This window comes from Catharus ustulatus, chromosome 9, assembly GCF_009819885.2.
Source record: "Catharus ustulatus isolate bCatUst1 chromosome 9, bCatUst1.pri.v2, whole genome shotgun sequence".
Classification (NCBI taxonomy): domain Eukaryota; kingdom Metazoa; phylum Chordata; class Aves; order Passeriformes; family Turdidae; genus Catharus; species Catharus ustulatus.
The window spans coordinates 2,199,970-2,215,192 of record NC_046229.1 but is presented as its reverse complement, the minus strand read 5'-3'; the positions used below and the strand labels follow the sequence as shown (position 1 = coordinate 2,215,192).

At 44.8% G+C, this 15,223-nt stretch overlaps 1 protein-coding gene across 1 annotated transcript in view; it reads left to right on the top strand.

Moving 5' to 3' along the window:
• Positions 1-12,534, top strand: part of LOC117000474 (leptin receptor-like) — a 33,092-nt gene extending 20,558 nt beyond the window's left edge. The window contains exons 10-19 of the mRNA XM_033068116.1: positions 3,658-3,857; positions 5,246-5,400; positions 6,225-6,384; positions 6,472-6,554; positions 7,073-7,289; positions 7,982-8,164; positions 8,660-8,755; positions 9,135-9,237; positions 9,813-9,888; positions 10,832-12,534. Coding sequence (XP_032924007.1) covers positions 3,658-3,857; positions 5,246-5,400; positions 6,225-6,384; positions 6,472-6,554; positions 7,073-7,289; positions 7,982-8,164; positions 8,660-8,755; positions 9,135-9,237; positions 9,813-9,888; positions 10,832-11,602 — 2,044 coding nt within the window. The 3' untranslated portion in view covers positions 11,603-12,534. The remainder of the gene's footprint in view (positions 1-3,657; positions 3,858-5,245; positions 5,401-6,224; positions 6,385-6,471; positions 6,555-7,072; positions 7,290-7,981; positions 8,165-8,659; positions 8,756-9,134; positions 9,238-9,812; positions 9,889-10,831) is intronic.
• Positions 12,535-15,223: the final 2,689 nt, after the last annotated feature.

Below are 15,223 nucleotides of genomic sequence, written 5' to 3'. Positions count from 1 at the left end.
CCAGGCAGGGCATTGTTCTTTATCTCATGGGATATCTCCTGTTCATGGCCATGTTTATAAACCAGCTGGGGCAGTGTTCTTTATCTCATGGGATATCTCCTGTTCATGGCCATGGTTTATAAACCAGGCAGGGCATTGTTCTTTATCTTTTCACAACCCATCCTTCCTCCAGCCAGTCATTTTCTGCTCATGGCCATTGAGTCCCACTGTGGCACTGATAAAATTACTGCATCCCATTGGGAGTTGCTCCAGCCAGGGGGAAGAGCCCAACATTTCTTACCAAGATAAAAACAGAGGGTTTGGGACACTAAGGGAGCCCCTTTCTCCACTGGACTCCAGAGGAAAACCGGATTTCTCCACATCCCCACTGGAGCTCCGGAGGGAAACTGGACCTTGTACAGGAGCACTGCTCCAGCTGAGCCACATCTGTCACTGCAGGAGGATGCAGCCACCATGGGATGGGACTGCTGCCAACACCCTGCCTGACGGGTGTCAGGCTGTACTCTGACTGTGTCAGGGTTTGGGGTTTGTTCTTTGTAGTGCTGTATTTCTATTTTAATTTCCCTAGTAAAGAACTGTTATTCCTATTCCCATATCTTTGCCTGAGAGCCCCTTGATTTCAAAATTACAATAATTTGGAGGGAGGGGGTTTCCATTCTCCATTTCAAAGAGAAGCTCCTGCCTTTCTCAGCACACACCTGTCCTCCAAACTAAAACAGCAACTTTTCATTCTTTGTCCATATATCAGCCACACCTGATTATAAGCCGCACTTCGGGTTAGGACCAAAATTTTAGTGAAAATGGTGCAGCTTATAATGGTGAAATTACTGTTGTGTGTATAATGTTATAATGTGAGAATGCAGCAGGAGGGCAGAGCTCAGAGCACTGCTCAACTCGTGTCTGAAATGGATGTGCTAAGACTTTATATTATAATTATATAGAATTTATATATTAGAATATGTTATAATTATAGAGATGTAATTTATATATTAGAATACATTAGAATATAGTATTTATATATAAAATAGTAATTATGTAATATATAAATATAATATCAAAGCATTCTGCAGAAATGTAATTATAGAATTAACAGATTCTTTATTCAGAGATCTCTGAGTATGTAACAGATAATAATAATACTAATAATACTAATAATAACAATAATAATAATAATAATAAATTCAGAGATACCAGATAATTAAAGTAGTAATAATAATAATAATAATAATAATAATAATAATAATAATAATAATAAATTTTTTAGCATTTTTCAACCTGTTTGGGAACCACTTCTCTTCCAGAAGATTTCTAGGATCAGTTAAAAACTTGTTGCAGTTGCTGCTGTCTCCAAACTGTGAGGAAATCAGGGAAAAGCCCAGTCCCAGTGGGAATGTGTGGCCTGGGGGAGCTCTGGAATTCTTGGAACCTCTCAGGTCCTGGCAGCTCCATCTGATGTGAATTGAGCTGCTCTGAGATGAGTTCCTGAGGGCTCCACTCAGTCTTTGATTTTTCTGTAATTCTGCATCTTTTTGTTCTGTGTACACAAAAGTGAAAAGAGAGGATGAAACAAATTCATTCCAAGGGGGAAAAAAAAAAAAAATTCTTGCTTAGAGATCCAAAGTTTAGCTTTGAAGGGAATATTGCCCAGAATCCCAAAATCCTGGAGAGACCTCAAAGCTCATCCCATCCCATCCCATCCCATCCCTGAGATGTTGAGCTTGAGGATTTCCTAGAACCACTCAGACAGACAGACAGACAACTCTTCCTGAGGCAAAAAAATCCAGAATTTCACTGCTCTGCTGGGCTGGAGGTGCAGAAATTTTGGCAAAGAGCTTCCATCAGCTCTGAGGCCTGATCCTTTGGTGGAGTTCTGAATGATCCTGGTGCCCAGGTGAATATTTCCCAAGGTTTTGTGGGCTGGAGGAATAACTGGAATGCTGGAAAGTTCAAGTGGAGGCTTTTGGGGCAGGATTAATGCCTGGCTGAGGGCTGAGGTAGCTTTTGTTTCATCTGCCTTCACAAATATGAATATAATGAGTGCACTGCTGGGCAGGGAGCTGGGAAGAAACCCCATGCTGCTCATCAGGGCTTTTATTGCCACTTTCTCACTGTTCAAGTTTAGCTAAAAATGTCATTTTCTAGTAGGAGGTGATAATGTGGAGATTTGTTCATGTTCCTGCTAGATCAGACAGTGACATTCCCACTGCCTGCAAATCCTTCCCAGTCGCTGCTGATTTTTGGTTTTGTTCTGATTTTTGTGGTTCTTTGTTCAGAGCAAGGCCTGAAAGAGGAGAATGCAATGAAATTCCTGCTGAATTCCCTGCTGGAGCTGGAGTGCAGCCCTGCTGTGTGTGTGTGATGCTCTGCCTGTGGGGTTTTGTTTTGCTTGGGTTGTTTCTGCATCTTCCTCTGCCAGGAGAAACAGCTCCAGAGGGATGATGCAGTGGGAGCAGGGAATGCTCCAGTCCCAGGCACAGGAACAGGAAATTTCCACCCAGAGTAGCTCTGCTGCTTCAGCTCAGTAACTCCCACCCTCTCCTCACAAGTCTGAGGAGGAAGCTGAAAAATTCCCACTCCAAGAATTGATCCAGTTCCATTTCATCCAGAACCCAGGGCTGCTCTCTTCTGTGGCCAGGTGTGATAATGAGTGGGGTTTTTAATCCAGAGTTGATGTTTTTATGGGATTTTCATCTCCTGGAGACCTCACTGGGTGTCTGTGGCAGCTTCCCCCTGGTTGCCAGCTGGGATTTTGGAAGTCATTCCTGACTGGAGTCAATTCTTGGCAGACTTACCTTGCTGTGTTTATTGCCAATCCCAAAAATCCCACGAGGATTTGGAGCTGCCTTCTCTTGCTGTACCTGTTGCTTTTGGTTGTTTGTCCTGCTTTTCCCAGAGCCAAAGCTTTGAGGAGGGAAATGTTTTGATCCATTCAGTGCAGATTCAGGTTCAGAATCCAAATAAATCCTCAAAATCCCAGGAATGAAATGTTTTTATCCATTCAGTGCAGATTCAAGTTCAAGACACAAATAATACTCAAAATCTCAGCACTGAAATGTTCTGATCCATTCAATGCAGATTCAGGTTCAGAATCCAAATAAATCCTCAAAATCCCAGGAATGAAATATTTTTATCCATTCAGTGCAGATTCAGGTTCAGAATCCAAATAAATTCTCAGAATCCTAAGACTAAAATGTTCTGATCCATTCAGTGCAGATTCAGATTCAAGATCCAAATAATCCTCAAAATCTCAGGGTTGAAATGTTCTGATCCATTCAGGTTCAGGTTCCAAATAAATCTCAGAATCCCAGGGCTGAAATGTTCTGATTCATTCAGGTTCAGGATCCAAATAAATCCTCAAAATCCCAGGAATTAAATGTTTTTTATCCATTCAGTGCAGATTCAAGTTCAAGACACAAATAATACTCAAAATCCCAGGACTGAAATGTTCTGATCCATTCAGTGCAGATTCAGATTCAAGATCCAAATAATCCTCAGAATCTCAGGGCTGAAATGTTCTGATCCATTCAGGTTCAGGATCCAAATAAACCTCAAAATCCCAGGATGTTTCCAGCTCCCCCATTCCTTTCATTCCCTCCAGATTTACACTTGCAGTGTATCACTGAATGTGGTTTGCTTTTTTTTTTTTCCTCTTTTAAGGAGCCAAATTTACTGCTCTGATTTTCCAAGGCTGTCTCCAAACTCAGAGGTGAAGGAATGCCATTTCCAGGGGAATCATTCCTATGAGTGCACATTCCAGCCCATTTTCCTTTTGTCTGGATACACCCTGTGGATAGAATTTAAACATTTCCTGGGAACTCTGGAATCCTCCCCAACCTGTGTCGTTCCAGCAGATGTGGGTAGGTCAAAATCCATGAATCTCTCATCCCTTGTGCCCCTGGGTTTTAAATGGTGTAGGGAAAGAATTTTTCCATAGGTTGGAAATAAAAAATATGAGAGGTTTGATATTACCTTAAAAAAAAAATTAAAATTAAATGTTATTTCCATACAGGAGCAAATTTAAAATGAAACATCCACTTCTGCCTGTTATTCCCTCTACAGAAAATGCAAGTGTTGTATTACAAAATGAAGCTCATTTTTAAGGTTTTGGTTATTTAATTGTTCAGACTGATTTGTCTTCAATTAATTAAGTTTATACCCCAGTACAGTGTATTATTTACACACTTATAAATCCATTTAAAATCATGGGGACTCTCCCTGCTCTTCCATGCTGGTGCAAAGTTTTGTGACACATAGAGCACAAAATTAAATTTGTGCTTAAATTTGGGTAAAACCAAGAGGCAGGAGCAGTGTTTGAGTGTTTTAAAAACTCCAAAATGTGCAAATCACCTTTTTTTATCTGCTCTGTGACTGAGAGTTCTCTGGGTATTTATTGGACACAAATGTGAACGTGGGTGAGAGCAAACAAGGCAGCTGGACCCCAGAGGTGCTGCATGAAATAAATCTGAGCTATAGAATTAGGAAATGAATTACAGTTATACAGTTATGAAATAAATTTGAGTTATATAACTATAAAGTACATTTATTATGTGGTGACAATGATTTATCCTGGATGCAGGGTGCTCTGTGTTGTAGTACAGCAAAACAAACCCATTCCAGCACCATCCAAAATGAAAAATTATTTATTTTTTGTTGTTGTTTTCTCCTCATTCACATCTAATCATCCAAAATAAGTTTATTTCAATTTGGCTTGATTAACAAACAAGAGTTTTGGGAAATTCCTGTTCTGGAGAAGCTGGATTTGGGGGGAATTTCCAATTAATAAAATTTAAAAATTTCCATTAATCACTGCACGATGGCTGCCCCCAGCCTTTACAGGAGCTGCTGCTTTCTGCAGGGGTGACCCCATGGAAATAAAGGAATCATGGAATTGCTGAGGTTGGAAAAGCCCTGGAGACCATGGAATCCAACCAAGGCCACCACTGGCCATGTCCCCAAGTGCCACATCCACAGGGATTTTCAGGAATGAGGAGCCAGCACTGCCCTGGGCAGCTCTCCAATGCCTGACCCCCCTTTCCATGGAGAAATTTCCCCAAATATCCAGCTTAACCCTCAACATTGATTGTTTTTTGCTCTTTATCCCAGGGCAGGTAGCAAGTGGCAGCCCCAGAATAATCTGTTGTGAAATCCATGGAAACATTGCCATGGTTTGTGTGTGCCAGGGTTTGATTCCATGGCAAATTTAGTGTAGATATTGCAGTCATTTCTTGAATTGTTCCTTTTCCAGTGAAGCCTCTCCCCCCTTCTGAGGTGGGAGCAGAACTGAGCAGGAATTCCTGGGGGCTGCTGAACGTCAGCTGGACCAAGCCTGTGTTTGCCAGCAGGGATCTGAGGTTCCAGATCCGCTGGAGCTCAGCCAGCAGGGAGCACATTCCATGGCAGGTACTGGGAACCCTGAAACCTGGCATTTCAAACTTTCTGTTCTTTCTGGCATTGCCCCCCAGGAGAACACTGCTTTGGACCTGAGGCTTTGGAGAAAAATTCAAATTTGAGTGATGGAGTTAAAATCACTGGTGTGGAGTTGGAATAGAAATGTGGGATTTCACATGGTGAAGGGTTTGGAGTTTGGGGTTTTTAGAATATAGTAATGAGTATGGGACAAGATGGAAATTCTTGGGCATCACCCCATCTTCATTTTCTTCTTCCTTCTTCCTTCTCCTTCCTGGTTTCAGGCAGTAATTTTTGGTTGGATAGTTAGTGTGGATCACAGGTGTTTGGTTATTGGGTCAAAATTATCAATACTAGAGGTGTTAGCTCTTTATTGGACTGTTGAGCTTTAAAAGAGCTGGTAACCAGCTGGATTCAGCTCCATTTTGCTCACTTTTAGCTGGTAGCTGAAGTGCTGCAGAGCTCTCTGTACTTTAGATAAGATTTAATAAACAACCAAGCGCAAACACGAGAAAATTCATCTCCTTCATGTTTTTAATCCTGACTGAGTGAAGGCAGAAGAAAATGAAGACAAGGGGGTGCAGCTGACCCCTCACAGGTACTGGAGCAGGGATCCTTGCACTGCTGTCCTCTAGACTGGAGCTGGTTTTTATGGCATTTGTGCACAGAGGAAATCACAGCCAAAAGCATTTGCAGCGTCCACCAAGGAATATTCCTCACAATCCCACTCCCTCATGGATTCACTCAGGAATTTTGACTCTGAGAGCTGCCTGGACATCCTTTTGTTGTCACTCTGAGTTTTTTGCCTTCTCTCCCAGCTTTATGAGGTGCCAGACCCTGCAGGCAGCTGGGCTGTGATAAAAGTGGAGCAGCTCTGTGTGGAATACGTGGTCCAGGTCCGCTGCAGGGAATTGGACGGCGCTGGATACTGGAGTGACTGGAGCAGAGCAGCCCAAACCCTGGTTCAGGACATCAGAGGTCTGTGCCCCAGGGTCAGGGACACTCTCAGGGCTGGGCTTTGCCACACTCAGGTGTCACTGTCCTTCCCAATTTGTTGTTTTGCAGCTCCTTTGCAAGGCCCGGAATTTTGGAGAATCATTTCTGAGGATCCAGCGAGGAAACAGAGGAATGTGACACTCCTGTGGAAGGTGGGAGCAGCTTTGATCCTAAATCCTAAAAGTGAAATTGCCAGAAGGGGAGTGTGACAGGCACATGAGGCTTGTGGGAATTGGGATTTGCCTTTTTCTGAGTTCCTGACAATTGCTTGGCTCATCTTAGAGGCAGGAGGGGAATCCTGGTGGGAATCCTGGGATAAAGTGGGAGATGGTTTTGCCTTTTTTGCCTTGAAAAAGTTCCTCAGTGCCTATTCCTGTTTGTTCATGTGCTACTCTGGGGTTTGAGCCCTGAAAAATGTGTAAAACAGGGAACTGCTGTGGGAATCTGGAAGTTTGGCTTTCCTTGTCCTTCTTCCCTTTGCTGCAATAAGAGGCAGCTCTCAGGGAGGGAAATGAAACCTTTAACTCCACCTTGGCTAAAAAACCAGGAGCCAGAATATCCTTCCTGCCTCCTGTTTCCTTAAAACTGCCCAAACAAGCTCTGCTCTGGGAATGAGGGAGTGGGGAAGGAGCTCAGGAATTAATGCCCACGAATCAATGAATTGCTGCAGCCCCTGATGGAGAATCACTCGCTGTGCAGCGTGAGCAGCTACATCATAAAGCACCAGACCCCAGGGAACAGCTCCTGGGAGGAGCTGGTGGATCATGGCACCAGCTGGACCTTCCCATGGACTGAGCCAACCCACACCATCACCATTTTAGCCATGAATTCAGTTGGGATTTCTGCAGTTAATTCTGATTTAACTCTGTCCCAGCAGATGAGCACAGGTAAGAGCAGCAATAGTGGGGTGTGGGAAATGCTGGTGATGTTCATGGGGAAAGCTTCCTTTGGGGTAAAATTCTGTAAAACTCTGTTAGAATAAGGAATGTTTTGTGGGGATACATTCAGAGCTGTTGGAAAACTGAGATTTCCATCATGAAAATCCTGTGATTTTTGGGTTTGGGGAAAAAAAGTTGCCATTGGGCTATCTTCACTAATAAAATATAAAATAATTAATCAAAGAAAAATAAAATCCTGCTGGAGAACTGATCATTCATCTCCTTTGATTTGGGAACACCCAACATTCCTGCTGGGGAGTGTTTTGTTGTTTCCAGAATGAAATGTGGTCTTGTTTTGGGCTGCCAGGGTAGAGAGTCCTCAGATTTCCTGAGCAGCAATTCCTGCTCCACTTCCTGAGCAGCAATTCCTGCATTTGGCTGCACTCTGCTTAATTTATTCCTGAGAATTCAGGAGTTTTAAATTTTTTTTGTTCAGGATAAATAAGGAATTGTGGTGAAAATTGGAATATTTGATATCTGTTGAGTGCTTGGGACTGGTTTAGTGCAACCCAAATTTTGGTGGCTTGGGGGAACAATCCCTCTGCTGATGTGGGTTTATTAAAATGTAATTAAAGGGATGAGGTGGTGAAGCTTTAGCAGCTGTGGGATGTGGATCCCAGGTGCTTTCCCTGTTTTCCCAGTGGATGCTGTGCAATCCCTGAGTGCTCACCTGCTGAACAGCTCCTGTGTGCTGCTGCTTTGGGCTCTGTCCCCCCACACCCCTGGGATCAGATCCTTTGTGATTGAGTGGAGGAACCTGAACAAAGGGGAGCAGATGAAATGGCTGCGAGTTCCTCCCAGTCTCAGGAAATATTTTATTTATGGTGAGTGTGTGCTTGAAAATGGAATTGATGTTAATTAGTGTGGAACAGAAAATGTGGGATTTCTGAGCTCTGAGCCCCTTTTCCTCTTCCCTGTTTCTAATCCCTTCTCTTGACCAATAAATCAAATTTTGATGCTCATTAGAGGATTGCCTGTTGCATTAATAATCACTTTAAGCTCTGGAGTGAGTTCATTTTGTGGCAATACAATAAAATTAGTTCTGGAATATTGAACACACCAGCTAATTATTCAAATTAATATCTGCATTTTGGCTTTACTCCTAGAAATGATCCCAGCAGCTCCATAAGGAGCTCATTCCATGACAGAATAATGCTGGATTGACAGTTTGAATCTCAGGATTCTGAAGTAGGGATCTCTAAAAGATGAATCCTTGATTGCCCTCTCTGGGCTGCTCTGAGCTCTGATCTGTGCCCCTGGGAGGGAATTGTTTGAAAATGGATAACAGTGGATTCCAAAGGCTGATTTCCCCTTTCCAGATCACTTTATCCTGATTGAGAAGTACCAGTTCAGCCTCTACCCTGTGTTTGCTGGAGGAGTTGGCAAAGCCAGAGCCACGGATCAGTTTGCCAAAGGTGACTGACAGGATCTTTTCCTCTGTTTTTTATGTTGTAAAAGTGACCCCTAAAAGCAAAATCTCTGTCCTATCTGGAAAAAAATAAAGTAGTAATGAAGTCACTGTAATGTACCTACAAACAGTGATCAGACTTCAGCTTTAATTTGAAAACTCTCCATGGGCTGAGCTGAGTGAGGGATTAAACTCCTATTTAAAACAATTCCTTTTTGTCTGTTTATTCCCAAGGGAAAGGTTTGTCCATGTGCAATAAAAGTGTTGCTCAAGGTTATTTCCCCATCTGAGCTGTTGTTTCTGCTATTTGCTGTTTCTCTCTTGCCAGCTGTTTGCTCCCAGACAATCATTCTGCTGCATTAATAGCTGAACTCCTTTATTTCCAGGGGGATTTGAAACTGGGAGTAGTGGCAGCCTCCACCTGGTTCTGCCAATTGTTTTTTCCACCTCAGTTTTGCTGCTGGGAGCGGTGCTGGTGTCACACCAAAGGTACCTCCCTTGTTCCTTGTTCCTTGTTCCCCAAAAATCCAGGTGCTGCAGCTGCAGCTGCACTGGGGCCACTCTGCTGAGCTGGTGTCACACAATCCCAAACTGGTTTGGGTGGGAGGGACATCAAATCCCATCAGGGCCACCTCCCACTGTCCAGGCTGCTCCAATTCCCAATGTCCAGCCTGGCCTTGGGCACTCCAGGGATCCAGGGCAGCAACAGCAAATCTGGGAATTCCATCCCAGCCTGTCCCATCCTACCCAAAATCCCATCTCAATCCCACTTTTCCATCTTAAACCCATTCCCTGTGTCCTGTCCCTCCCATCCCTTGTCCCAAATCCCTCTCCAGCTCTCCTGGAGTTGCTTTAGGCCCTGTGGGTTGTGGTCACTCAGCACAGGCTGTACCCTTTCCATTTTCCCACTGCCACCTGGAGTGTCCCTTCTTTCTGTTCTGGATGAAATTTGGGCCATTTCTCATCTCTGCCATGATGATTTCATGGATGAATCAAATGGCAGAGATCCCTTCCCTGGTCCCTGTGGGAGCAGCACCAGCTCCAACCTTTCCCTGCCATTTCAGGATGAAGAAGCTGCTCTGGGAGGATGTTCCCAACCCCAAGAACTGCTCGTGGGCACAGGGAGTGAATTTCCAGCAGGTTTGTATTTCCCTGGTTTGTTGTTCCAGCTCTGTCTCCAGTGGAAATCCAGCCCTGTTCACCCCTCTGGCTCCATCCAGAGGTTCCCATTTCCCAGGCCTCTGCAATATGCATTGGATATGATAAATATCTGCCAGTTTTTAATAGGTGGCAGATGGTGGCCTTTGCCAAAACAGCCCTGGCCTTGGCTGGGAGGGGTTGGATCCATGAGGAGAAAAAAAAAGGTTGTTTTTGTTATTTCAAAGCTCCCTGTTCATTTTGATATGGGAAGGTGGTGGATTTGTGTGGGGAAAATCCCAAATTCATGACCCAGGTGTCAGCAACAGCAAGTTTTACTCTTTGCTCTGATTTCCCACTGTTCTGAGTATTTTGACATTTTCCTCATTATTTTGGCAGCTTCCCTGCTGTGAAAGGTGGTCTGTTAATCCACAAAAAACCTGGGTTTATCTGTTTGGTCCTGAATTCTTTAGGAAGTGCGAGGGAGTTTTCCTCTGGAGCTCTCGTGCTGCTGTCAGTTCATCCTGGTGGATGATTTCCTTTAGGGAGCAGTAAATCCTGGATTTCTCCCAAACTGAGGTGTTCAAACATGCAGCTGCTGCTCAGGTGGGAATGCTCCAAAAATCCTCTGGAAAGGCTGAATTTGACCTGGATAATCCAATCCTAGCAGGTGGGAATGCTCCAAAAATCCTCTGGAAAGGTTGAATTTGACCTGGATAATCCAATCCTAGCAGGGAAAGTTCCTTCAGCTGATGTAGCAATGATTAAATCTATCAAGGAAATTTTGTCCTAGAAGATTTTCAACTATAAATTCTTAAAAACCATGTGTGAACTCGAGGTGGCAGAATTCCAGGCAATGACCTTTGGTGTTGGATCCATAAAACCTGGAGAGTGAAACAAAGCTGTTCCATAATAAATGAACATTAAAATCCCTCTTTTCTTCCAGCCTGAAACTCTGGAGCATCTCTTTGCCAAGCACCCCGAGCCAATGTCGTGTGAGCCACTTCTGCTGGAGGCAGAGCTGGTGCTGGGAGACATCAACATCACCAAACCCTCGGAAAAAGAAGAGCCAGGAGAATTTTTAGGGATTGATTGCACATTTCCAACCCCCCAGGACTCAGAATGTGACTCAGCATGCTCCAGCAGCCACTTCCAGAGCAGCAGCTCCTCCAGGAGCTGCCAGGATGGAGAGGGCAGGGCTCAGTGTGAGCTCAGATACGCCACAGTCATCGACAATTCCCCATCCGGCCTCTGCCGACGGAAAACAAACCCAAGGAGTTCTTTGGGCAGCTCCTTCCTAGGGGAGCATTCCCTGCCTTTGGGTGCCTTCTCCAGTGGTGCTTGGGAAGTGGGCAGTGGGGCTGTGCTGGTGTTGCCTGGCTCCCAGCCCAGCAGGGCTCTGTCCCTGCTTTCCTCAGAGGGATTCTCGGAGCCTTTGGATGATGATTTCCCCGGCGGTGCGGAGAGGAGCCTGTATTACCTGGGGATAACATCCCTGCACAAGGGACACAGGGACATTTTCCTGGCAGGCAGCTCCAGGGGGATGTGTCAGCTCCAGAGCACAGCTCTGCTCACAGAGGGGATGGTTCTGCAGCACATCCCAGCAGATGTCAGGGAGTTCATCCAAGGCAGCCTCAAGCCCAAAGGCGCCGTTCCCTACGTCCCACAGTTCCGGGTGGCCACAGCCAAAGGGCAGGAGGCCACGGAGAAAAAGTGACACAATCACCCCAAAATTCCACATTCCTGAAGTTTTTCCAGGTGTTGATGCATTCCCCTGTTTTCCCTCTCTTGATTTATCCAGCTTGTTCTGGTTTTAGGCTTCAGCTGGAGCACCCAAGGGTGAGAGAGCTGATCCAAGGCCTGGAAGATTTCTGTGGGAGAAAAGCTGGAATGAAATAAAAGCCATTTCCTTGGGAATGATTTGTGACATCAGCTCAGCCTGGATGTGCTTGGAAGGAATGGATCAAGGAGTGAAAGGCTCAGGGCACTGCAGGAAAAGGATCCAAATTCCTGTGTCTCCATTAATTGGATAAAAGAAGTATCCACATTTTATTGTTGAACTCAAGATGGCAAGAAGTGCAGTTTTACACTGACATCTCTCCCCAAGCTCTTTTCTAAGATGCCATGGGAGAAAAGACAGGAATTGAATGTTGCATTTTTGGTTTTGGGGGTCCAACCTGTCTGTGTGGCCTTGCAGAAGTCACTGTGCCTCTACAACCCTGCCAGGAGGCCTCAGGGGGGAGGGAATCAGGTCTGGATTTTCTGGGAGAAGCAGGAAAACAAACCCACTCGCTTTTGAAAGCCAAAGCTATTTTTTATTTGTTTTTATTTCATAGTTCACAAGTATTTTTCTACACCTGCCTTTTCAGAGGACTATTTTGAGGAGTGAAGGAGGATGAATTCATTGTGTATTCCAAAGAATAAATTTCTGTCAAACTTCAGAGAGACAAATCCAAAAGGGCAAAACTGACATTAGAAACCAAAGCAAGGGTGAATTTAAACCCAGTTTCACACAAAACCCCACTGCTGCTTTTTGTTAAGGTGCTGACCTGGCTCTTATGGGGCTCTGTGACACTGATCTGATGTTCTGGTTTACAAAATATTGTGTGGGGTGAGGAATTAAAATCTGTTTTGTGTTAGGAACCAGAACTTGTCTCTGTGATTGGAGAAAAGCCTGCAGGACCCTGTGGCATTCCAGGCTAAGGCTGGGATGGATGCTGGGTTTAGGGTTCACTTGCTGCTCTTGGGAAGGGACAGGAGAGCCCAGTTCTCTGGAGAATGGAACAATCCTTTCATGGAATTGTCCAGAAAAAACATTTGGTTGTGTTTGAAGATCATCTTTCTCCAGAAATAAAAAAGCTGATGTTGATTTTAACCTTTCCCAGTAATTCCATCCAAACAGGGGGAGCTTCACCACGGGAGTGATCAGGGAGGGTTTTCCTGGAGAATTCAGGAGCTGGGAGATGTGCAGGAGGTGTCTCCTCGATGGACACTGGCAGATTCCCAGGTTTTTCCTCCTGTGGGAGCCCAGCCTGCCATCCCATGGTTTTCCTAATGCCCAGAGCAGGTGCTGCTCCTCAGGAAAACCAGAGGATCTCCTCTGCAAAAATCCTGCAGGAAATCGAGAAAATCAGAGCTGCTTCAGCACAGAGAGAAGGTTTGGGCTGTGATCAGTGGAGAACCAAGGGATTGGATCTGTTCTGCCCACATCTGCAATCCCAGTGCTGCTGAGGATGCTGCAAATGCAGCTCCTGACCCCCAGCTCGGGCCAGGCCACAGCTCCACAAATAATTCCTGAAGCTGGCATTTCCATCCTGATGGGAGGGACATTCGATCCCGCTCCTCACCTCTCCGTGCTCCCTCAGAAAGCCAAAATCTGCATATCCTGAATGCTCCATCTGCTGCCTCTGGCTCCGGTTACAGCTCCCTCGGGCAGCAGCTGCCTCGGGGAGGGAGAATTGGGAACTGGGAGAACTGGGAGCTGGGGTCAGTTATTTTCCATCATCATTTTTCTCCTCAAAAAGCCTTTCCCAGGCTGTGAGGGATCGCTGTGTTTGCAGCACAGGAGGAAAATCTCCGTGGTTTATTCCTGGCGGACACAGAGATGGGAATGTGCAGTGCCTGGGGGTTTTGGAAGGTGAGGAAGTTTTTGTGGGAGCCACCAGGAGCTCCCACTCATTCCAAAAGAGTGGACACAAGGTGTCACCCTGGGAGGGCTGGAAGGGGCTTTATTCCAGGAAAAACCCTGAAATTTTTGTCCTTGAGCAGGGAATTTGTGCTTGCTGCCTCTGCTGGGGAAGAGCCAGGAACAGGGAGAAAGTGGGGAACAGGGTCATGGCATGGGGAAAAATGGGATTCAAGTGGGGAAATCACCTCCAACCTTGCACTGAGGGGCTCCTCCTCTCCTGGGTCAGATCCAAAGGGATTCACTTCTCTGGGGAGATAAAACCTGTGGGATTGCATTTGGGAGCATCCCAAAAGAGTCACCCAGCACAGTTTGTGTTTCCTTCTCAGGGAAAATGTCTCTGCTGCTGCAGAAATGTTCCTGTGGCACAAACAGCCCTGTGCCAGTTCCCAGGGATCTGGGCATTTTGCAGAGAAATGGGATTTTCTGACCATGGCCTCACACTCACCAGGAAAGGCCTTTTCAGTTTGGAACAAGCAATTTTAGGAGCTGTGTGCAGCTTCTGAAGTACAAATTAAGATCCTGCAGATTCATTCTCAAGTGCATTCAGGAGTGCAGCTCTTTTATGTAGGAAAATGAATCAAATCTATCATTTTCCCTTTTCCATGTCATTTGCAGCTACAGTTAAATTCCCCCCCCTTTTTTTTTTAGTTTTGAATCTGGGATTGATGTTTGAAGCAGTAAAAACTTCCCTTGGCAGGGATTTGGAATTCAATCATCTTTTAGGTCCCTCCCAATCCAGGTCATTCCGTGATTCCCTGATTTAAAGCACAGAAGGGATCAATACTTCCTTCAAATCCTCACCCAGGCTGTGATTTTGTTGTGGTTGTTCCAGGTTTGTGTTCATTGTTGGAGAAAAGGGAATTAAAATGCAGGTTTCTGGTGGGAATTTCTGCAAGAGGAAATTCCATTCCTCCAATGTTCCTTCTGCTGGGAAAGCAACTTGTCTCAAGGTTTGGATTAAATCTGTTTGGGGTGTGCATCCAGGTTTTTCCCAGGATTTCAGCACCTGCCCCAGTGCCCAGATCCTGCTGTTAACAAGGACACACAGCCCCAGCAACACCAAAAGGACCAAAAAAACTGAAATTTCTTTGAGGAAGAGCCAGACTGGGAAGCAGTTTCAGGGCTGGGCACTGAGAGCTCTCCCCAGGAAGCTGCAGAACAGCCCTGATGGCTCCTGCAGTAATGATAGTGCTTAGCTTTTTTTATTTTTTTATTTTTTTGCTTTTACTCATGAATGCTAGAGAGATGGATTTTTTATTTAGACTTGGTTGTTTATTCAATGTTATCTAAAGTGCAGAGAGCTCTGCAACATTTCTAGTTAACAAGTTAAAAATGAGAAAATGGAGGTAGATGTAGCTGGTTATGAGGTCTTTTAAAGGATAACTATTGAATTAAAAACTAACTTTTATATTATTTATATTTTTGACCCAATAACTGAAGAGTTGTAACCTGCAGGATTTTCTGTCTGACTAAAAATTACTTTTTGAAATCATGGAGAAGAAGGAAGAGAAGGAGGGAAGTGTCAATGCTCAAGAAACTCCATCTTGTTCCATACTTATACTGTAATCTAAAAACCTAAATTCCAAACCCTTCACCTTGTGAAATCACACACTTCCATTCCAACTCCACACCTGTGATTTTAACTCCATC